The 23059-nt window shown below is 38.4% G+C and overlaps 2 protein-coding genes across 3 annotated transcripts; both read right to left on the bottom strand.

Moving 5' to 3' along the window:
* Nucleotides 1-27: 27 nt before the first annotated feature.
* On the bottom strand, nt 28-10147 carry LOC106160550 (DBH-like monooxygenase protein 1). Its single transcript, XM_013537183.2, has 12 exons — nt 9749-10147; nt 7480-7626; nt 6722-6907; nt 6270-6356; nt 5734-5919; nt 5492-5594; nt 4541-4704; nt 3956-4144; nt 3589-3648; nt 3224-3354; nt 2255-2438; nt 28-1507 (listed from the first exon to the last, which is right to left on the bottom strand). Exons 1-12 carry the CDS (start codon nt 9995-9997, stop codon nt 1316-1318), a joined length of 1878 nt encoding a protein of 625 aa, XP_013392637.2. The 5' UTR covers nt 9998-10147; the 3' UTR covers nt 28-1315.
* Nucleotides 10148-10757: 610 nt separating this feature from the next.
* LOC147762572 (DBH-like monooxygenase protein 1) lies at nt 10758-22675 on the bottom strand. 2 transcript variants are annotated; one of them, XM_087010769.1, is made up of 12 exons: nt 22223-22675; nt 18685-18831; nt 18035-18220; nt 17591-17677; nt 16871-17056; nt 16550-16652; nt 14675-14838; nt 14083-14271; nt 13658-13717; nt 13307-13437; nt 12740-12923; nt 10758-12536 (listed from the first exon to the last, which is right to left on the bottom strand). In XM_087010769.1, the coding sequence occupies exons 1-12, from the start codon at nt 22469-22471 to the stop codon at nt 12342-12344; spliced, it is 1881 nt and encodes a 626-aa protein (XP_086866895.1). In that variant the 5' UTR covers nt 22472-22675; the 3' UTR covers nt 10758-12341. The 2 variants fall into 2 exon arrangements, with proteins under 2 accessions (XP_086866895.1, XP_086866896.1); XM_087010770.1 differs by lacking the exon at nt 18685-18831.
* Between the last annotated feature and the right edge of the window lie 384 nt (nt 22676-23059).

The following is a 23059-nucleotide window of genomic DNA, read 5'->3' as shown; positions in this document are numbered from 1 at the left end:
ATTTGTTTGTGTAATAAAACACATATAAAAAAGCATAACTGTTTCTTTATTTTCTGCAACACACACGTCTCCACCAACATGGATGCCTGACATCACATGGTTCAAAACTCCCACCAGAGTGACACCACAATGTACTGTGTCACCTCCAACACAATCCAAATAATACCAACTCTAATTCATAACAGTACTGTTTGTTTGTGATGGCGTTTGTCGGAATGTGAGTCTAGGCTTGTTTTTGTGTGCTAGTCGGTCTATGAATGTGTACGTTTTTAGTTTAAGCATAAATATATGTGCATGGATAATTACCTTTCTCAGTCATGAATAAAATACATGCTAATATCCCCCTAAAATAAATAAATAAATAAAGTACTCCTTTCTATATGATGTTTCCGAATACTAGATATGTACTAGAATAAGATACCGTGGTGCATGAATAGGGTATTTAGGCATTGTCCTACATTCTATAAGTTTTTAGAAACATTATCCAGACAAAGAAATTCTACTGGTAAAATTGGAAAAGCACAAACAAGTGCTGCTACTTTTGCACTTCGTCGTTTTTGTGCAAATGACACAGAAATTGCAGAATCTATATCGCTTCCCCATGTACCTTTAGGTGCGCGTACTGAGGATACAGTTTATGCCGTCCATCCCTTCTTTGAGTGTGAATAAATATACTTTTTTGAGTGTGAATAAATATACTTGTAATATTCAATATATGCGCCAGTGTCAATAATTTGTTTTGTGTTAAAGCGCTGATGTTGTCGGGTGTAACTGTGTACTCAGTTTATGTGACACTATACAAATTTAATACATAGCATATGATGAAATTGTGTACTAAGAAAACATGTCCTATCTAATAAAAATCCGATTACATGTATTGTTCCTATAATGCACTATTCATAATGCATGGAATATAAAATGCAAGTATGGTATCTCCCATCCTTTTAATGCTTAGGGACATAACAAAAGTGGGGACGAAGCACTCTTCCTCCGTTGGATTTGATGTTGTCACGTTTGGATTAACGATTCATTTTCTTTATGCAAAAGAATGTCAACCAAATTCACATTTGGAAAATAAAGCTGAACGTACTGTAGCAGTTCCAACAGTGTATATACATCCGGGCGTGGTGATTAAAGGTTTTCAGTATGTTTTATATTTGACCAAAATATATAATTTAGGGAAAAAAAGCCGAAATAGGTCGACCCATAAATTCACGTGCTTGATCAAAAACAGTTATGTCTACAACTACAAGAAAATTCTGATCTTGAAAGAATCATTTTCTCGTTGTTTGAATGTCTTCTGCATCCCATCCCATCACATCTTCAGCAGGAGTGAAAACAAGCTGCACAGAACTGTTGCCATGGTAACGGACATCGTTCTATCAGCAGACGATATGGATCCAATGGTGACTCCTGGCGTGGTTGCAGCAGGGGTCGTGGTGGCGGGGCAGGATACCTGGGGTAACACGTACGGTGTTGTGATCTGGAGACGTTGGATTAGACCTCCCTAAAATAAAAGATGCATATGAAGTCATTTTTTTTTTTTTTTTTTTTTTTTTTTTTTTGCCACAAAAGCTAACCAAATGGCAGCATATAGTTTCAAATAATAGAACTAAGAGAATACCAAAATACATCGAAAAATTATATTTGAAAGGCTTTTACTGCTTGCTTTCTATGCTGTATATAAATGGGGCAGATACGTTGGTCAGATAAGTAGGTTAAATCTTCGACCAAAAATTTAAAGAAAGCAGTTTAAAGCTCGTTTATGGGTGATCGAGTGATTTATTCAGTTTATCGCTTGGCATGTTGAATTTATTTGAGTCGTATAAGAAACTAGTAGAAGTGGTTTATATGTTACTGGGAATCCACGCTTCATCGATGCTCGTTTCATATGTACCTTTAATGTAAAGCCTTTCTGGGGCGGACCCAGGATTATTTGAAGGGAGAGTCCGCGGAGTCAGGACCTCCCTGCCCTCCCCCCCTCTAAATCCGCCACTGGCCTTTTCTCTAAAAAGTACTGATTTTGTACTTTACTAGAACATAATGTAAATTAAGATCTCCTACTGAGCAAGAAGTGCATGTCTGTGAGTACGTATGAAAAATGCGTGCATGTATATTTAATATATTATATTCTGGTTTAGTCGTACTACAGTTAAAATCACTCGTGAAAAATAGCCAATTAGTAAACTTAATAAATGTATGTTAAAGACCCGTAGAAACTTAAAATGAATTTTGAAAAATTGAAAACGCTTACGTGTCCATATCCATTTATTCCAGCACAATATTGCGCCCGAGTAGAATTCAGCTCAAGATCTTGGAATCTATCACGAGTCTGCACGTCTTGCCAGTTGACCAAGTTTTCCATGACATCTGGAAATCTGCGTCCTGCATATTGCGATGGTGCTTGGATAATCGCATTGAAGCCGTAGTCACTGGACCTAGAATTTTACAATGAAAGAGAATAAGAATTATATTATTTAAATCACACTGGTTTATTATTTTGTTACATGCACCACAGCAGCACAGTGGCAAATTACAATTACGTAAAAATAGCCAAGAAAACGTACAAGTCTATTGAAGATAACAACCCTCATGGGATTCATCGACGTTATAAAACATCCTATAATAGCTTTTTTACACAAATGGTGTCGTTGTTATTGAAAAATTGAAAGTTGGAAATACTTTGGTGTACAATAGTGACAATAAGTTTTTATCAATTTCCTGAAAGAGAGCCGGATTTATCATGTATAATAGTGCTATAAGCAGAGTATATGCACGTGCTTAAGACCCCACAGCTAAGGGGACATCGAGCTGCCACAGTTAATTATCTACACTAAAGAAAAAAAAGTTAATTAAATTTATAAATAATTATTTCAATTAAAGAAAAAAGGTTAATTTAATGTAAAAATAATTATTTCAATTTGACAGACAAAAAAGAACAAAAAAGTAGAAGAACATATTAGGCGTTTTCACCCATGGGACATTTAAATGTGCTAAGCATGCTTGCCACTCATCCCCTTTTCCGGTGTGTGTGTGTGTGTGTGTGTGTGTGTGTGTGTGTGTGTGTTGGAGGGGGGGCATTGTGCTGTGAGTGCCGAAAGTACTATCCAGAACAATGCTATAGTAGATAGACTTAAGTCGGTTTCTCCAGTGTGTGTTTCAATTTTCAACTTTTTGTTTAGAATTTCAAGTGGATAAATAAAAATATTCTGATATCACTTACGCTGACGTCACCCCTGGGACTATTTTTATCAGCTCCGACTGCAGCGGTGCGCTGATGCAGTTTGTCAGGTTTACTCGTGGGTAATACATAATAAACGCCAGGCACATTTCTTCTTTAGTACCGAGTCCTCCCTGCAATGAAAAGAATCTAAATTTTTGTATGATCTATTAAAATATTAACGTTTTCAAAATAAGCAGTACCTCTCACAATTCTGTAAACTAAAACAGAATTTTGGAGTTACTACTCCCTTGTGTTCAGGATCAATATGGGATTCAGCTCAGCAATCTCTATTGTATTTCCTCACATGTATAGCACAAATATAACTGGTAGACGTTACTTGATGTATATGTACATGTATATCTTACCCACGTGACACTTGTTCGATCACTGCTTTTGTATTTGCAATGGGTGACCAAATCATCATTCTGGAATAAAAATCGTTTTTAAATTTAAATTAGATTTAATGCGAATACCGTTAAGTCCAAGTAGAACTCAAACCTACTGGTATATCGTTATATAAATATTTGAATTAAGCTTATTCAGAAAAATTCTATTTGGCGCTAAATTTCTGGATATAGGTTTATTTTAAATCATCGATTACTTCCCTGGGGAGCCTACACTGTATTTTGAAAGAAATGCATTAACAAAAAGCGTTTGGGAGTTTATCAATGCACGGGCTTCACTATTTCAATTTCATTTAATAGACATTTCAACAAAAAAGTGTTTTCTTACCGGCATTATTTTCTTCGGTTCTTTGAAATACCTGTACTCCTGATAGTTGAAGTCGTAATTTTCGTCGTATGCCATATACGGAAGTTCTACTCCGTCCCGGAAGTGCCTCAGGTAAATTGAAGTTCCCGCCAAATGAGTGTGCAGCACTGCACCAAATGCATTGATTCCCTCTGGCACGTTTACTAAACCCTGTATAAACATAAAGAGGCGTGAGAGGTTTCAATACCTTAGACGATATAAGGTCAAAGTGTGGGCATGTCTCCAAAACAAAAATGGCACTTTCAGACTCGTTCTGAAAATGGCTCACAATGAGAGCGTTTGTAATAATGGTAGACTTTGCCAGTCCCACACCAAGCTAGTCTGTCTAATCTCATGATAAACAACAGGCAGCGTAATTTTATCCATTACAAAATGCAGATGATTTCGAAATCTAATCTAAATTGCGTACAAATAATTTGTAACTATATAACATGCTTCGCCATTTCAGTTTTCCTTGCATTCGATTGTACTTGTAGTTCTATTGCCGGCATAACAGAAGTGTCTCTACTTATTTGGAACACAATATTTTGATTCGTATGCTCTTACACTTTCCAAACAGTCGGAGCACTGTCCCCAGCTGTAGAATTCGTCATAGTATGGTGGAATGACGTGGTTTCTAGAGACCATAACGCCAACGTCCATTATCCCTGCATCATACTGTCGACGACGTGGTATAAAGGTAAAACGCACACCAGATGAGTCCACGTAATCTGAAATTATTGAAATCCAAAGTCATGAAAAGTACTCACAAAACAGAAAAACCAAACAAATTTATATAAGAAGAATGCACACAACTAAAGATATCGTGGTACTTCCAGAATATTTTTTACATATTTTATTGTTAGGTTGTAATTTTTTTACTTTCAAATGATGCATGGTGGACTCTATAGCTGTGGAGTTTTTACAGATAAATATCGACACGTGAGACAAAGACTAATTGACCCTGTGAAGATAATACTGTATTTATCAAAGGGATATTTTCATATATTCGGTGGACACACCCATATGGAAACAATTTCATATACTCTCACAGGTTTAGTACGGGAATTCTGTATTGGTTTTATATGCAATTGCACCGTAAAAATAGCGTTTCATTGGGGCTATTTTCAGGAAACTATTTATCATGTAGGCCACGAATAAAAACGTATTTTTTGGGGAAACATGTTTTGTTTGTAATTGAAAGACAAAATGTTGCTCTTACCATCTACATCTGTTCAAATTTCCAATATTGCACTATTTTTATTCAAGCAAAATTTACATATATCACAAATTGTACCGACTTTCTTTGAAAATACGTATGTTAACCCAGCAATTTATAAGACTAATGAAAAGAAGGTGGAAAAAGAGCATATAGACTGAAGTAAAGTAACAGCAAATATTGTCCAATATTCACCTGTATAAACCATTTGTAAACCAACAAATAAAATAATACAAAATATATCTCTGAGAACGAAGGGAAAATCCGCTTTGGTCTGTAGACGTATGATATCGACTCACCATTTCTCAGAGCTGGGTTGTCATAGTGGGTTTCTAACAAAATAAAAGTGGGGTCACCTTCACCTCCAAAAGGATAGCCAACATTTTCTGGATACACCTGAGCCTGTAAACATAGATTGATCAATTATTTAATTATACAGTTGACACAATCGATAAATATAAAAACGATTTATTAGTGATTGCAAAAATCGTAAAACAATTTTAAGTTAAATAATCCAAATATACACTCTGTTGATACTCACTTCTCCTCCAATTGCCCACGCCATCAGCATTTGTTGGCATAATTCAAGATCTGGAGGCATATTTCTCCTCGCACCGCATGACTCGCTATAATTGGCGTGGTCAGTGAAGTTGAACTGGTGGTTGCAGGCATACACTATAAAGTGATGCACGATAGCTTCGTTCCCAACTTGAACTATCGGCTCTGCCTAGAGGATATAGGCATATATGTACGTACCGATATATCCATTGTTGATTTGGTTCTTTTCGAATAATCGGACTGTCAAAGGTCTATTCTACTAAAGTTCCCAATCAAACAAAAGGAAAAGGTTAAGTTTTCTTTTAAATATTTCATACTATTTAATAAAATAAAGTGCCATGGAGAGAAATAAGAAAACGCGTCGTGCAAAGGGTACAAACTGATGATGGAATGATTCTAATTACCCATGCGTTTTGGTGTTTGTCATATTTCGACATGTTATTCCTCTTTGCCTTTGAACAAAAACAATAGTGTCTGTTTAATATATACTTTAGTGTTCAATGGAGAATTAAATCATACCTTTATCATGTGATGAACGCCACTGAAACTGGGCAGCGTGAAGCCTGAACACCAGTATGTTGTGTCAGAAGTTGAAGGTACTTGAACCTGGTAGTATAAGATGCAGTGAGATTATATGTCAGTGCATGTTCTTAGACAGTTATATCTAGAACCAAGTATGTAGTCAGTCCTGGTATATACTTATTGAAAGGATTAGGGGTAAGACCGGAACGCCAGCCTTTTTAAACTTGAATTCTACCAAGTTCCAGAATTCAAGTTTGAAATATTCTTGATGCAATATGTAATAGCTTCGATCCCCCTTAAGTTAAAATTTCTAGCGTAGATATCGCAAAGATCTATTTCATCATTTATTAAATAAATCATTTGTGTCTGTGGAAATTATCAGACGAGGACGGATTTGACGTTAATACAGGGGAAACAGAAGTCCCTTATCATTCAAAAAATCCTTATACCTTATTATTTAGAAATTCCAAGGTATATGCATCGTTTGGTATAGTGACAGTGTTAACTGGATTATCAGCGGACTCCAAAAGGAACATGCTCTTTGCTCCACGGTTCACGTTTCCATGGTACAGAAGGTCTGTCTCAGTCAGGGGGTCTGAATCGTGGTAAGCCCATATAATGCGCATTGTACTTTGCTATAATGAAAATTATTTTATGTTGAGTACATTTATCAGAAATAACGACTGACTTGAAACACGCTGTTTTTTCCCTTTTTTTAACAAATGCCAATCGAAATTTTTAAGGGAAGAGGTTCCGCCATCCTTATTTTTCAAATCATTGAGGCTTATTTATCCATGAAAAAAGAACAAAAAATACTGACATCTCAAACAACCTTTCCAAGCACATCTTTTATCATTATTGATAACGCCTTAAATAATTATTTTCTGTGAAAATTGGCCTTTTTATAATACATTTCTGTTGTTTTGCCACCTTGTGTACATTATATGAAGATAGAAAAAAATCGTCTAACATACTTTCCCACAAGGCCCGATGCAGTGTATATAATCTCTTATTAAATTTTGTTTAATTTACTATAATTATTTTAATTTGCCTACTTGCCTATTGTTTTCCTGTGGAAAAAATGAGGCAGATCTACTAGTAAAATATATTACTTTCGGAACAGATGTATACGTGTTTAAAAGACATTTTAAAGTACACACAAAAACATTTGCTACACTTGTTACCAGGAATTATTCCTATCACTCACTGTTATCTTGTTATCTTTACTATCACATGTGTCCAGTCTACGCTTAAAGCGTAATGTCGTAAAGGTGCTGTTCTCGCTGCCAGAGATCAGCTCAACATCTTGGCTCGCGTCGATAGAGGGCATTTGCTTCGCCGTCGCGTAGCGATCCTGAAATATGGATTAAAAACCAGCTATATTACTATGCTACAATCAAAAACAAGCAAGCGACAAAGCTGTCGCATTAACCTGCAATCCTACCCTTGAATTTTAGGAGCGTACGTCCCCTGCCAATTCTGGGTGCAGTGAAGGGAGTTTGTAGAGTTAGAGCATGGAAGTATTCTTCGATGGTTAGAGGAAAGGCTGCAATGGAAATGCGCAAGTCTGCCTTGCGAGTGGCAGGGGCAACGTGAGATGTCCTTTCAAGCTTAGCAGGGACGCTAATTGCAAGGTGCGACTGCCTTGGGAATTGTACTTAATTCTTGTAGAGTTTGCCTTGCTGCCTGCACACGCATTCATCACTAAGGCCCCTATTTCACACAGACCACGAATCGCCAGGAATTGACAAATTTCAGGATTCGTGAGGATTCGTGAGATTTTGCCAATTTTCTGGTCTAATTTGACACGCTCATGATTCAGTTACGATACAGGTGCGATAGTGTTACGAATATTCGTGGGATTCGGCTGGAATCGCACGAATATTGTCCAGAAATTCACTACGATTTTTTGGAATCGTGAGTTCGTGGCAAAAACTTTGAACAGCTCAAAATTTTTGCCACGAATTCCCGATTGATCAAGAATTGCAAGAACTGACTACGATTATATACGAATCTGTTAAGAACTTCACGAACTGATTACGATTCAACCACGAATCCTGAAATTTTCAATTCCTGGCGATTCGTCGGATTCGTGGTCTGTGTGAAATAGGGGCATCAAAGTTTTTGCCACCAATTCCTGTTGGTCAAGAAGTGCAAGAACTGACTATGAATATATACGAATCTGTTAAGAACTTCACGAACTGATTACGATTCAACCACGAATCGTAAAATTTGTCAATTCATGGCCATTCGTGGGATTCGTGGTCTGTGTGAAATAGGGGCATTACAGCCCTTTCATCACGAAATTTCGGATGCTCTTTCAAGCCGTCTTTCTACTTTCCACTTCCCGTCAGCGGCCGCCTAGGAGTTTAAGAGCGTTTAAAATGTGCATTTTAAAAATAATCAGAGCAAAAATATGACTCGTTGTTGCATTATACACGTAAGGCCTCTCAATACTCAAATGAAATAAAGGCTTATTTAGCCAAGAAATATAAAAAATAAATAATTTTTGGGAATAAAATGCCCTGTAAAAGCGTCGTTGTTTTATAATACTGTGAAAGTTGTATAAATAAAAATGTTTAAGACTTTGTATTAGAGAAGGATAAGGTTAAAATGATAAAAGCTACATAAAGATCGTTTACTACTCTCTTCAGTTAACGGTTCGCACAGGGCATAATGGATTTTCAAGACGTGTTCTGTTCAAATAGGGAGTGTGAAAGGGGGGTACAGATACCTGCAGTCGTCTTATAATAAAAATCGGGCTGGATATCATACTACTATTGAACTTGACTGAACAGTTTGACTTTCAGATGTAATGAGAGTCTTCCCTCAACATCAAGGGTCTTGTGACCCACATACCTATTTCAATCGCTTGTTCGTTTCTGCTCCGCCTTTGACAAACTATTCTCTTTCAGTCCTCTAATATTGACTGAATAGGACTTAGGTTAAAAATCGGGTCATGTTATGAAAGCTGTGGTTGTGCAGCAACAAAGTTTAACAGTTAAATGCGAATAAATCATGACATTTTTACTCAAAATACATCGTAGGTTTAAACCGCAGTATTTTTAGATAGTGAAGGGGACAATGGTCATGAATATGTAGACCTACATGTAAAAAAATCAAACACTGTGTAAGATTCAAAAGTATATACCTTTAAATTAGTAGCATATTCGATAATCGTAATTATTCTGTGAAATTATAATCCAATAAACGTAAATATCCACTGAAATTATAATCTGATATTTGTTTTCCAAGAAAATAATATTAAGAACAGAGGTGGCAAAAAGCAGAAAAAGTGCACCGTCATTCGCTTAACCTTTTCTGCCCTAGACAAAGAAATGGCTTTTGATGACTTTTCCTATTTTCTATTACGAAATATTAAATTAGTCGTTAAAATTCTGCTAATAGAATTCAGTTTACAAATCCCTAACCCAAAATAAAAAAGATGTTAAACACTTAAACCCTATTACGTTTACCTTCAAGTACGCCGTCCCATCTTTCACCCATCCGATGACGATATCCGCCCCTGTCATACCCCCATTGGGAGAGAATCCAAGTCCTATATAGCCTGTGGTTCGAACCTGGGTCTCAAACGTGATAGTTTCATTGTCGAATTTCCAGGATAAAAAGTAGACGTCATCCTTAAGTACCGCATGGTGAGTGAAATCCGCTAAACTGGGCATGACGAGCGCAGCAAAAAGTGATAGAACACTAAACACCAGCATTTTAGAAACACTGACTCCAAACTGCTAAAATAACCGAGCGGTCTAAAAGCGTTTTTTATAAATGTTAAATTAGATGCTTAGTCAGTTCTGCTATAGAAATCACCTTTACTTGAGTTGTGCACGGGGTATTGCACAAGACGCTGGGATGTGAATCGATGAAAGGCTGGGCTTAATAACGTTCGAGTGTGAGGGTACACAAATATCGTGAACAAAATAGTGCCCCTTTGTGTGTACTGTTTACCTTGCTCTATTAAATGACCCTCCGACGGTGAGAGGAAGAGTACCCGCGACCTTGCAGTCGAGAGTAGCAGATGAGAGTAGCAGATGTCCTGCAATATACTTCTCTGATGAATCTTTGTGTAGATTGTTGTGAAGACGGGGGGGGGGGGGGGGAAGGGGGAGAGGGGGACGAGTTGGGGGGGACGACACTCTGTCTTCTCTTTATCCAAGATTCAGCAGGGACATCGCACAATGTACTTTAAATTAAATACTATGTATGTATGTTTAGGGAAAAGATTGAATATATAGATGTATCTTGAGGCGCTAATATGGCTAAGTTGACAGCTTGCATGATAACTTTAATTCGCATCATATGTACATTATAGGCCCCCGGCCCTCCATGCGCTTACAATGCCACAGCGTCTATGGGCTTAGAGCGCCTAACATTACATAATAATGAAAAGTGCACTGGGTATGACTTTTTTATTGTATGAAAAGCTCTTTTTTCTCTATGAAGCTCAAACGAAATTGAAGCTGGACATAAAAGCAAAGAAAAACTTTTATTAGTGACTGCAATGAATATATCCCATCTATAATCCTTTTATACAATACATGCTAGTAGGTAACTATTGATTAAGGCTGTTGTTGCTAGATTGACATTGTTTTCTTCTTCTTCTTCTTCTTCTTCTTCTTATTATTATTATTAAAATGAAATATTTGTAATTCAAAGTGACGGTCACTTGTTTCCTCTTAATATAGCATAAAGAGAATTCCGTAGCGCCGCATCATTAATACTTGTGTACGATTATTAAACATGCACAACATTCATATTCAGTAGTAACACGATTGTGGGATATAACCTAATTTAAACGGAGAAAAACTCACACCGATACAACAGTGCAGTAATTTTAGATCCCACAAGGAATTGTCAGTGGCGGATTTAGAGGGGGGGGGGGGGTCAGGGGGGTCCTGACCTCCCCCCTCTCTAAATCCGACCTGACCCACCTTTAATTTCTGAAACATATATCACACCAATATTCCACTCTTGAAATTAAAATACCACCCCTCACATTCTTGACCACAGTATGAGTATGCACAACTGTTTCTTTATTTTCTGCAACACACGTGTCTCCAACATCTTGGACTCCTGACATCACATGGTTCAAAACTCCCACCCGAGGGACAACACATAATATACCCCCCACCCCCCCAAAAAAAATAAATAAATAAAGTACTCCTTTCTATATGACGTTTCCAAATACTAGATATGTACTTGGATAAGATACCGTGGTGCGTGAATAGAGTATTTAGACATTGTATATTCTATAAGTTTTTAGAAACATTATTCAGACAAAGAACTTCCACTGGAAAAATTGGAAAAGCACTGTCCAATTAAACAAGTGCTGCTACTTTTCGTTTTTGTGCAAATGACACTGAAATCACAGAATCTATATAGGCTACACACGTGTCTTTGGGTGCACATGCTGAGGATAAACTTTATGCCGTCCATCCCTTCTTTGAGTGTGAATTAATATACTTGAAATATTCAATATATGCGTCTGTGGTGGTGGTGTTTTCGGGTGTACTTGTGTACCCAGTTAATGTGACACAGTTTTAGTATATATAACATATAACGAAAATATATGTGAAGAAGACATGTCCTACCTAATAAAAATCCGATTACATGTATTGTTCCTATAATGCACTATTCATAATGCATGGAATATAAAATGCCAGTATGGTATCTCCTATCCTTTTAATGCTTAGGGACAATACAAAAATGGGAACGAAGCACTCTTCCTCCGTTGATTTGATGTTGTCATGTTTGGATTAACGATTCATTTTCTTTAGGCAGAACAATGTCAACCAAATTCACATTTGGAAAATAAAGCTGAACGTACTGTAGCAGTCAGAACGGTAAATATGCATCCGGGCGTGGTGATCTAATGTTTGCTGTATGTTTTATATTTGACCAAAATATATAATTTGGGGAAAAAAAGCCAAAATAGGTCGACCCATAAATTCACGTGCTTGCTCAAAACAGTTACATCTACAACTACAAGAAAATCCTGATCTTGAAAGAATCATTTTCTCGTTGTTTGAATGTTTTCTGCATCCCATTCCATCACATCTTCAGCAGGAGTGAAAACAAGCAGCACAGTGCGGTTGCCATGGTAACGGACATCGTTCTATCAGCAGACGATATGGATCCAATGGTGACTCCTGGCGTGGTTACAGCAGGGGTCGTGGTGGCGGGGCAGGATACCTGGGGTAACACGTACTGTGTTGTGATCTGGAGACGTTGGATTAGACCAAAATGCTAAAATGAGAGCCTCGAACTTTAATGTAAAGCCTTTTCCCTAAAAAGTACTGAATTTATACTTGACTCGAACATAAAGTAATATATGTATTAAATTCTGGTAAAGTCTCACTACGATTAAGATCAGTCGTGAAAACAGAGTATTGAATAACTAAATAAAAGCATGTTATAGATCCGAATTTTAAAAATTTGAAAACGCTTACGTGTCCATATCCATTTATTCCAGCACAAAATTGCGCCCGAGTGGCATTCAGCTCAAGAGCTTGGAATGTATCACGAGTCTTGACATTTTGCCAGTTGACCAAGTTTTCCATGACATCATCAAATCTACGCCCTGCGTATTGCGATGGTGCTTGGATAATTACACTGTAGCCGTAGTCACTGGACCTAGAATTTTACAATATAAGACTATAAGAATCATACTGTTTAACGCACGCTGGTTTAAAATTTTGTAACATGCACCACAGCAGTGACAAATTACAATTGCGTAAAATAGCCGAGAAAACGTACAGAACTATTGAAGATAACCACACTCACCGGAATAATCGACGTTATAAAGCATCCGATTAAGAGCTTTTAATGCAAATGATTGGTGTATTTTAAAAATTGAAAGTTGAACTTTGCTGAACACTGTCCTGAATAGTGACTGCCATAGAATATAAACTTCCGTCTGGACTCAGATCATCGGAATGCCCAGTAAAGTTTCAATTTCCAATTTTCATTTTGTTTGAAACTTTAACTGGATAAATCAAAATATGTATGTCACTTACGCTGACGTCACCCCTGGGACTATTTTGATCAGCTCCGATTGCAGGGGTGCGCTGAAGCAGTGCGTCAGGTTTACTCGTGGGTAATACATAATAAACGCCAGACACATTTCTTGTTTAGTACCGAGTCCTCCCTGCAATGGATAGCATTTGTATGATCTATATGCTAATATTTTCAAAATAAGCAGTACCTCTCACAATTCTGTGAAGTGCAACGGAATTCTGATGTTATTACTTCCTTGTGTTCAGAATCAATATGGAATTCAGCTCTGTAATCTCTATTGTATTTCCACACATATAACACGGATATTACTGGTAGAAGCTATTTCATGTATATGTACATGTATATCTTACCCACGTGACACTTGTTCGATCACTGCTTTTGTATTTGCAATGGGTGACCAAATCATCATCCTGGAATAAAGTGCGTTTAGAAATTTTAATTACATGTAGATTTAATGCGATATGCATTAGTGATCAACAAAGAAGGCAAATGTATTTATCATTCAACAGATTCTGATGCCATGAAATCCGAGCAGAACACAGACCGACTAATATATCGTTATCTAAATATTTCAATTAAGTATATTGAGGAAAATGTTATTTAGCGCTAACTTTCTGGAAGTAGGTTTACTTTAAATCATCAGTTACTTCCCTAGAGAGCCTACACTGTACTTTGGAAAATGCATTACCAAAAGGTGTTTGGGAGTTTATAAATGCACGGACCTTGCTATTTCAATTTCATTTAATAGACCTTTCAACAAAAACTGTTTTCTTACCGGCATTATTTTCTTCGGTTCTTTGAAATACCTGTACTCCTGATAGTTGAAGTCGTAATTTTCGTCGTATGCTATATACGGAAGTTCTACTCCGTCCCGGAAGTGCCTTAGATAAATCGAGGTTCCCGCCAAATGAGTGTGCAGGAACGCACCAAATGCGTTTATTCCCTCGGGTACGTTTTCTAAACCCTGTATATACATAAAAAGGTGTGAGAAGTGTCAATACCTTGGACGATATTGGGTCAAAGGGTGCATTCCCAGAGATATAGATCGATCGAGAGATTTAGATTTAGATCGACCTAACTCCCTGGGGGTTCACGCTAAATTGCAGTCAGCCGAGCGCGCACATAGTTAATTACCCCCTTACAGCTTTTAGTAGGCGGGACAGACGCTTAAGCCGGCTAAGCTGACAGTAATCTAGTGAGACTCCCCACAGAGATAGATCGATCTAATATCTATGGGAATGGGGTGTTAAACATGCTTCGCCATTTCAGTTTTCTTTGCATTTGTTTGTCCTTGTAATTCTGGCATAATAGAAGTGTCTCAACTTATTTGGAACACGGTCCATGTATTTTGATTCGTATGCTCTTACACTTTCCAAACAGTCGGAGCACTGTCCCCAGCTGTAGAATTCGTCATAGTATGGTGGAATGACGTGGTTTCTAGAGACCGTAACGCCAACGTCCATTATCCCTGCATCATACTGTCGACGACGTGGTATAAAAGTAAAACGCACACCAGATGAGTCCACGTAATCTGAAATTATTGAAACCCAAAATCATGAAAAGAACTCACAAAACAGAAATACCAATCAATTATAAATAAGAATTCACCCAACTAAAGATATCGTGGAACTTCAAGGGTATTGTTCATATTTTAGTGTTAGGTTGTAATTTTTTATTTTCGAATGATGGTGGATTCGAGCTACGGGATGTTTACAGATGAAAGGCGACATGTGAGACAGAGACATATTGACCCTGTTAACATCATACCATGTTTATCGAAGGGAAATCATTCAGATATTCAGTGGACACACCCATATTGAAGCAATTTTATATACTCTCACAGGTTTTAATGATGTGTTCAGAAATTCTGTTTTGGTTATATGTGCAATTGCACCGTTGAAAAATAGCGTCTCATTGGGACTATTTTAAGGAAACTGTTTATCATGTAGGCCACGCATAAAACCCTATTTTTGGGGAAAACCTCTTTTGTTTGCGATTGAAAGAGAAAATATTGTTCCAACCATCAACATCTGTCCAAATTTCCAATATTGCACTACACAAACAAACTCTGTAGTTGCTTTTATGCAAGCGAAATTTACATATGTCATTAATTACACCAACCTTATTAGACGAGACGCATGTAAAGCCACGGTCAAAACCGGAGGCGCGGATTTTAGGATCGCACGTCCCCTGCGAATTTTGCATGCAGTGGAATCCGTGGAGGTATTAGAGGTAAAGGAAAGTCTGCCTTGCGAGTTTCAAGGGCCAAATGAGATGTCCTTTTCAGCAGGAACGCTAATTGCAAGGTGCAATGGCCGTGGAAATTGTACTCACTTCTTGGATTTGTCTTGCTACCAGCGTACGTGGCACGCACTCGCCACTATTAAAGAGAAAACAACGCACGGCGAAAGTAGTTCTCTTTTGCTTCACACTTGCCTCACTCACTTGTGATGACGTAATTACCGCGTACGTCAGTTTTGCCTACTGTTCTCCCCTTCTTTCTTCTTCTTTCTCCCTTAATTTCTACTCTCTAAGGTTTTTTCTAGGCTTTTGGAGGCATATTAGAAGCTGAATTAAGCAAAATTTGAAAAATTTTGAAAATTGTTGTACAGGTTACACGATCGTCGTTAATTTTCGAGACACGAGCGTGCGTCGTGAGTGCACTCCTGGCGTAGAGGTGACGCACGTGCGACGCACTTCCGCGGTGCTTTCAACTTTGATCGTTAATTGTGAGGGCGTGCGCCGTACTCAACACGCAAAGGGCACTTGCTCCTTCATTACTTGCGACGTGGACCAAGCACGTCTCACTTGCGAACTCCTTGTAAGCAGGTAACGTGTGCGGCCTCTTTGTTCGCAGATTATTCGTAGAATCTTTTGGACCAACATCCTTCGTACGTGCATACGGTTTGTCTGCAAACTCCAAATTTTGCAAGAAAGACTTGCGTTGCACATGAGATTCTGCGCAAAATTTGGACGCAAACAGGCCGTAAGAGCCCGTATGGCCGGTTGTGACCGAGGCTTTAAGATCAAACCCAGCAATTTTTAAGACTAATGAAAAGAAGGTGGAAAAAGAGCATATAAACTGAAGTAAAGTAAGAGCAAATATTGTCCAATTTTCACCTGTATATACCAATTTTCACCTGTATATACCACTTGTAAACCAATTAATAAAATAATACATAATATCTCTGAGAACAAATGGAAAATCCGCTCTGGTCTGTAGACGTATGGCAACCACTTACCATTTCTCAGAGCTGGGTTGTCATAGTGGGTTTCCAACAAAATAAAAGTGGGGTCACCTTCACCTCCAAAAGGATAGCCAACATTTTCCGGATACACCTGAGCCTGAAAACATAGATTGTACAATTATTAAATTAGACAATTTACAAAAATCGATATCTATACTAATTATGCTCTTTTAGTGATTGCATAAATATACACAGTTTTGTCTAACATCAAAATATATACTCTGTTGATACCCACCTCTCCTCTACACAATCGATAACTATCATGTGATGGCAAAAAAGGTAAAGCAATTTTGTTTAATATAAATATATACCCACCTCTCCTCCAACTGCCCACGCCATAAGCAGCTGTTGGCATAATTTAAGATCTGGAGGCATATTTCTCCTCCAACCGCATGACTCGCTATAATTGGCGTGGTCAGTGAAGTTGAACTGGTGGTTGCAGGCATACACTATAAAGTGATGCACGACAGCTTCGTTCCCAGCTTGAACTATCGGCTCTGCCTAGAGGATATAGGGATATCATATGTATATGTATTTGCCGATATATATATCCCTTGTTGAGTTGGTTCTTTTCAAATAATCGGACTGTTTAAGGTCAGTTCTACATAAGTTCCCAATCAAATAAAAGGAATAGGTTAAGTTTTCTTTTAAGTATTTCATACTAATTAAGTGATAGATACAATACGAGTCGCCAAGCTGTACGTGAAATATTACGAGTGGTATTGGTGAGCTGCGGCCTAGTAATGCAACAGACCGTGGAACGCACTCGTACATGACATGTTTGTATGTCGAATACAGCACGGCCGCGTCTTTTGTTCTACGCGCTAGCCGTGGTTTGAATGAAATAATGTACCATGGAGAGAAATAACAAAACAGGTCGTGCAAAGGGTACAAACTGATCATGGAAGGATTCAAATTACCCATGCGTTTTGATGTTTGTCATATTTCGACATGTTATTCCTCTTTGCCTTTGAACAAAAACAGTAGTGTCTGTCAAATATACACTTTAGTGTTCAATGGAGAATTAAATCATACCTTTATCATGTGATGAACGCCACTGAAACTGGGCAGCGTGAAGCCGGAACACCAATATGTTGTGTCAGAAGTTGAAGGTACTTGAACCTGGTAGAGTATGATAAAGTGTGATTTTATATATCAGTGCACATTCTCAGGCTATGACTAGAACCAAGTATGTAATCTGTCCAGGTATTTACTTAGTAAAGGGTTAGGGGTAAGAACAGAACGCCAGTCTTTTTAAACTTGAATTTTTACCAAGGTCCAGGATTCGTGTTTGAAATATTCTTGATGCAATGTAAAAACTTCGATCCCCTTAAATTTTTTAGCGTAGATATCGCAAAGATCCATTTCATCGTTTATTAATTTAATCATTTGTGTCTGTGGAAATTATCAGACGAGGACGGATTTGACGTTAATACAGGGAAAGCAGAAGTCCCTTTTTCCTTCATAAAATCATTTTACCTTATTGTTTAGTAATTCCAAGGTATATGCATCGTTTGGTATAGTGACAGTGTTAACTGGATTATCAGCGGGCCCAAGAAGGAACATGCTCTTTGCTCCACGGTTTACGTTTCCATGGTACAGAAGGTCTGTCTCAGTCAGGGGGTCTGAATCGTGGTAAGCCCATATAATGCGCATGGTACTTTGCTGAAATGAAAATTATTTCATATGAAAAAAGAACACAAAAATACTGACATTTCGAACAACCTTTCCAAGCACATTATTTATCTTAATTGATAACGCTTAAAATAATTATTTTCTGTGCAAATTGGCCTTTTTATAATACATTTCTGTTGTTCTGCCACCTTGTGTACATTATATGAAGATAGAAAAGTCGTCAACCATACTTTGCTAAAACAACATATACAGTGTATATAATCTCTTAACAAAATTTGGAATATAATTTGCTTAATTTACTATAACTATTTTGAATTGCTCATTTGCCTATTGTTTTCCTGTGGAAAAATGAGGCAGATAAAAATGTATTACTTCCATAACATGGGGCTACGTGTTTATAGGACATTTTGACGTACACATAAAAGCATTGATAGTAATCACTTTAAAAAAATCTTTGCAATTCATCGTTACCAGGAATTATTCCTATCACTCACTGTTATCCTGTTATCTTTACTATCACATGTGTCCAGTCTACGCTTAAAGCGTAGTGTCGTAAAGGTGCCGTTCTCGCTGCCAGAGATAAGCTCCACATCTTGGCTGTCATCGATAGAGGGCATTTGCTTCGCCGTCGCGTAGCAATCCTGAAATAAGGTTAAGATTAGCTATACGGCTATGCTACCGTCAAAAACAAGCAAACGACAAAGTTGTTGCATAAACCTGCAATCCTGCCTCAACTTGAGCCTTGGTCACAACCCGACGCACGGATTTTAGGAGCGTACGTCCCCTGCCAATTCTGGGTGCAGTGAAGGCCGTGGAGTTCGTAGAGTTATACTTCGTATACTTCGCTGGTTAGGCCCCTATTTCACACAGACCACGAATCCCACGAATCGCCAGGAATTGACAAATTTTAGGATTCGTGAGAATTCGTGAGATTTTGCCAATTTTCTAGTCTTATTCGACACGCTCACGATTCACTTACGATACAGGTACGATAGTGTTACGAATATTCGTGGGATTCGGCTGGAATCGTGAGATTTTGCCAATTTTCTGGTCTAATTCGACACGCTCTACGATTCAGTTACGATACAGGTGCGATAGTGTTACGAATATTCGTGGGATTCGGCTGGAATCGCACGAATATTGTCCAGAAATTCACCACGATTTTTTGGAATCGGGAGTTCGAGGCCAAAACTATGAACAGCTCAAAATTTTTGCCACGAATTCCCGATTGACCAAGAATTGCAAGAACTTACTACGATTATATACGAATCTGTTAAGAACTTCACGAACTAATTACGATTCAACCAAATTTTCAATTCCTGGCGATTCGTGGGATTCGTGGTCTGTGTGAAATAGGGGCATCAAAGTTTTTGCCACCCATTCCTGTTGGTCAAGAAGTGCAAGAACTGACTACGAATATATATGAATCTGTTAAGAACTTCACGAACTGATTACGATTCAACCACGAATCGTGAAATTTGTCAATTCATGGCCATTCGTGGGATTCGTGGTCTGTGTGAAATAGGGGCATTAGAGGAATGGTTGCAGTGGAAATGTGCCAATCTGCCTTGCGAGTAGCAGGAGCCACGTGAGATCTCCTTTCAAGCAGGGACATTAGTTGTAAGGTACGACTGCCGTGGAAATTGTATAGATTTCTTGTAGAGTTTGTCTTGTTGCCTGCGTACGTGACACGCACTCACCACTTAAGCCTGGGTCTCAACCCAACGTACGGGCTTCTACGTCTGGTCTTCGGCCAAACATTGCGAAAAACGTGGGAAATCTTGTGCGTGCGGAGCACGTCCATCGTGCAACTTTTGGAGTTCGCAGACAGCACGTAGAAAATTTTCGACAATTAACAGCCGCTGCGGTCTACAAATTCTCAAGAAATGGAAAAAATACGACATGTGAACGTTTAGCGTTCGCCTGTCGTGAATCTGTCGTACGGGACACGTGAGAAAATTCTTTTATTTTTCACTGCGCTTGGGTGGCTACTGCGTGTAGTGCGATGCACGTGGTTAAGGCGCTCGATACACGTACTTATTTCTTGCTCACAACGTGCTCACTCCGCACTTCCGCGCGCCCACCATGTTGAACGAGTAGTGGTCAGTCCATGCGCACGGATCGTGAGTTTAAAAGAACGAAAAAGAAATAATTCTGTCTTTGAAGTCAAGTTTTAAAAATGCCTAAAAAGACAACAAAGAGCAAGAGGGGGAGAGGGGGATCAGGGGCAAGCCAGGTATGATTGGGCTCACCATCTTTGAAGACTGCTGCGGATATAATGATCTCCTCAAACATCCTCTGTTTTAACCCTCCCAAAAACATCTCAACACGTAAGACTCGCGTGCAAAGGACGAGCAACAACCGTAGGAAGTCAGCAAGAGTGCCCTACGTCTACTTGCGTTGCCCTTGCATTGCCTGTACTCCATGTACGCACTACATACTGTTAAGGCCCACTAAATGCATGTGATGAAATCACTCATTTACATATTATGTTTATACTTGTAATCAGTCAGCATATTATCATTCACCTTACTTCAGTCCTGGCGAGCTCGCCAAATTTGTACTGAGTTCTTTAATATACCACCGGGTATAAAATTACTTCTAAGGGCTCTAACGCAAACGTGAAGTTCCAAGGTTCGGTACACGATTCCCGACTTGAGTTATGCTCAGAGAGAATAGCAACGCAACACCACTGTTTCGTTACAAAATCACAAACTGAATTTTATTTGGCTTCGTAGCCTTCTTTATACTTAAAACCGGCGTGCCAGACCTTTAATGTTTACGAGTTTAAAGATAAGAAGAGCGTCTAAAGATAAGAGTGATTACTGCGATAGGGTAGAGGGAAAGAGCGTCTAAAGATAAGAGTAATTACTATAAAGAGGAGGCTGTGCTTCTCACGTACCTTCCACGCACTTTCTTTTTGCGCACTCATTGCAATCACCAATTACTTGATTCTTCCCTGCGATCTAGCTACGGCCCATTCGGACGAGAGGAACCCAATAAAACGTACGTCCTGAAAATCGTGCGTGGGGTCAGGACCCAGGCTATAGGGCCCTACCATCAAGAAATTTCGTATACTCTTCCAAGCAGTCTTTCTACTCTCCACTTCTCAACGGCCGCCCAGGAATTTTCGAGTGTATTAAACTGTTTTTTTAAAGTAACCCGAGCAAAAATAAAGCTCGATGTTGCGTTTTTTAAAGGCCTCTCAATACTCAGATAACATAAAGGTTTATTTAGCCAAGAAATATGTAAAATATACAATATCGGAATTAAAATGCCCTGTAAAAGCGTTGTTGTTAAAAAAGCGGAAAAGTTGTATAAAATAAAAGAAGTTTAAGACCTAGTATTAGAGAAGGATAAAAAGGATAAAAGCTACATAAAATTAGCTGACCACACTCTTCAATAAACGGTTCGCTCAGGTCATAATAAATTTTCAAGTCGCTAGGTTCAAAAAGAGAGTGTAAAAGGGGTGTAAAGATGACTGTAGTCGTCTTATAGTTAAAAATCGGACTGGATATCATACTGTTGTTACTTACTTTCAGATGTAATGAGAGCCTTCCCTCAGCATCAAGGGTCTTGTGACCCACATACCTATTTCAATTGTTCGACAAACTATTCTCTCACAGTCCTCCAATATTGACTGGATAATACTAAGGTTCAAATCGGGTCATGTTATGAAAGGTGTGGTGGTGCAGCAACAAAGTTTATCAGATACACGCGAATAAATTAGGACATTTTTTTAAAACATGGTAGGTCTAAACAATGAGATTATAAACCAATAAACGTAAATAACCACTGAAATTATAATCTGATATTAATTTTCCAAAAATATATATTTAGAACAGAGGTGGCAAAAAGCAGAAAAACTGCACCGTCATTCGCTTAACCTCCTCCGCCTTAGACAAAGTAATGCCTTTCGATGACCGTTCCTCTTTTCTTTTACGAGTTAAAATTCTGCTAATAGAATTCAGTTTACAAATTCCTAACCCAAAATAAAAAAAATGTTAAACACTTAAACCCTATTACGTTTACCTTCAAGTACGCCGTCCCATCTTTCACCCATCCGATGACGATATCCGCCCCTGTCATACCCCCATTGGGAGAGAATCCAAGTCCTATGTAGCCTGTGGTTCGAACCTGGGTCTCGAACGTGATGGTTTCATTATCGAATTTCCAGGATAAAAAGTAGACGTCATCCTTAAGTACCGCATGGTGAGTGAAATCCGCCAAACTCGGTGTGACGAGCGCAGCAAAAAGTGATAGAACACTAAACACCAGCATTTTAGAAACACTGACTCCAATGTTTACTCCAAACTGCTAAAATAACCGAGCGGTCCAAAAACGTTTTTAGACAAGCTAAATTTAATGCTTAGCCAGTTCTGCTATAGATGTCACCTTCACACTTGAGTTGCACAAGACACTGGGTTGTGAATCGATGAAAGGCTGGGCTTGATAACGTTCGAAATATTGCCCCTTTGTGTGCACTGTTTACCTAGCCTGCTGTATGAAATGACCCTCTGACGATGAGAGGAAGAGTACACGCGAGCTTGCAGTCTTGAGAGTGGCAGATGAGATGGAGGAGCTGGGGGAAGAAGGGAAACTGCATAACCGACACCTCTTCTTCTCTGTATCCCATATTCAGCAGGGACACTCTCACAATGTATATTAAATTTATACACTTTTAAGATTATTTTAAATATTTTCAAAAATATTTTCATGTACGTACTGAGGCGCTAAAATTGCTAAGATGACAACATGCATGATAAATTTTGTATCATATGTACAGTGTAGGCCTCCGGCCCTCCACATACTGTACAATGCACATACATGTACAATGCTACAGCATCTATGGGCTTACAGCACCTAACA

The sequence above is a fragment of the Lingula anatina genome, chromosome 4 (genome assembly GCF_051362555.1).
Source record: "Lingula anatina isolate TDL-2025a chromosome 4, LinAna3.0, whole genome shotgun sequence".
Classification (NCBI taxonomy): Eukaryota; Metazoa; Brachiopoda; class Lingulata; order Lingulida; family Lingulidae; genus Lingula; species Lingula anatina.
The sequence above is the reverse complement of the archived record's forward strand: the minus strand, read 5'-3'. Positions and strand labels throughout refer to the sequence as shown.

Bases quoted from the DNA above. Each gene is read 5' to 3' on its own strand.
- LOC147762572 (XM_087010769.1), bottom strand. From the start codon at position 22,471: ATGCTGGTGTTTAGTGTTCTATCACTTTTTGCTGCGCTCGTCACACCG. The intron at 18,832-22,222 runs GTAAACGTAATA...ACCTTATTTCAG, and splicing joins ATGGGACGGCGTACTTGAAG to GATTGCTACGCGACGGCGAA. The intron at 17,057-17,590 runs GTATGATTTAAT...TATATCCTCTAG, and splicing joins GCGTTCATCACATGATAAAG to GCAGAGCCGATAGTTCAAGC.
- LOC106160550 (XM_013537183.2), bottom strand. From the start codon at position 9,997: ATGCTGGTGTTTAGTGTTCTATCACTTTTTGCTGCGCTCGTCATGCCC. The intron at 6,908-7,479 runs GTGAGTGATAGG...TTTTCATTATAG, and splicing joins GTAAAGATAACAAGATAACA to CAAAGTACAATGCGCATTAT. The intron at 6,357-6,721 runs GTATAAGGATTT...TTATACTACCAG, and splicing joins TGGAATTTCTAAATAATAAG to GTTCAAGTACCTTCAACTTC.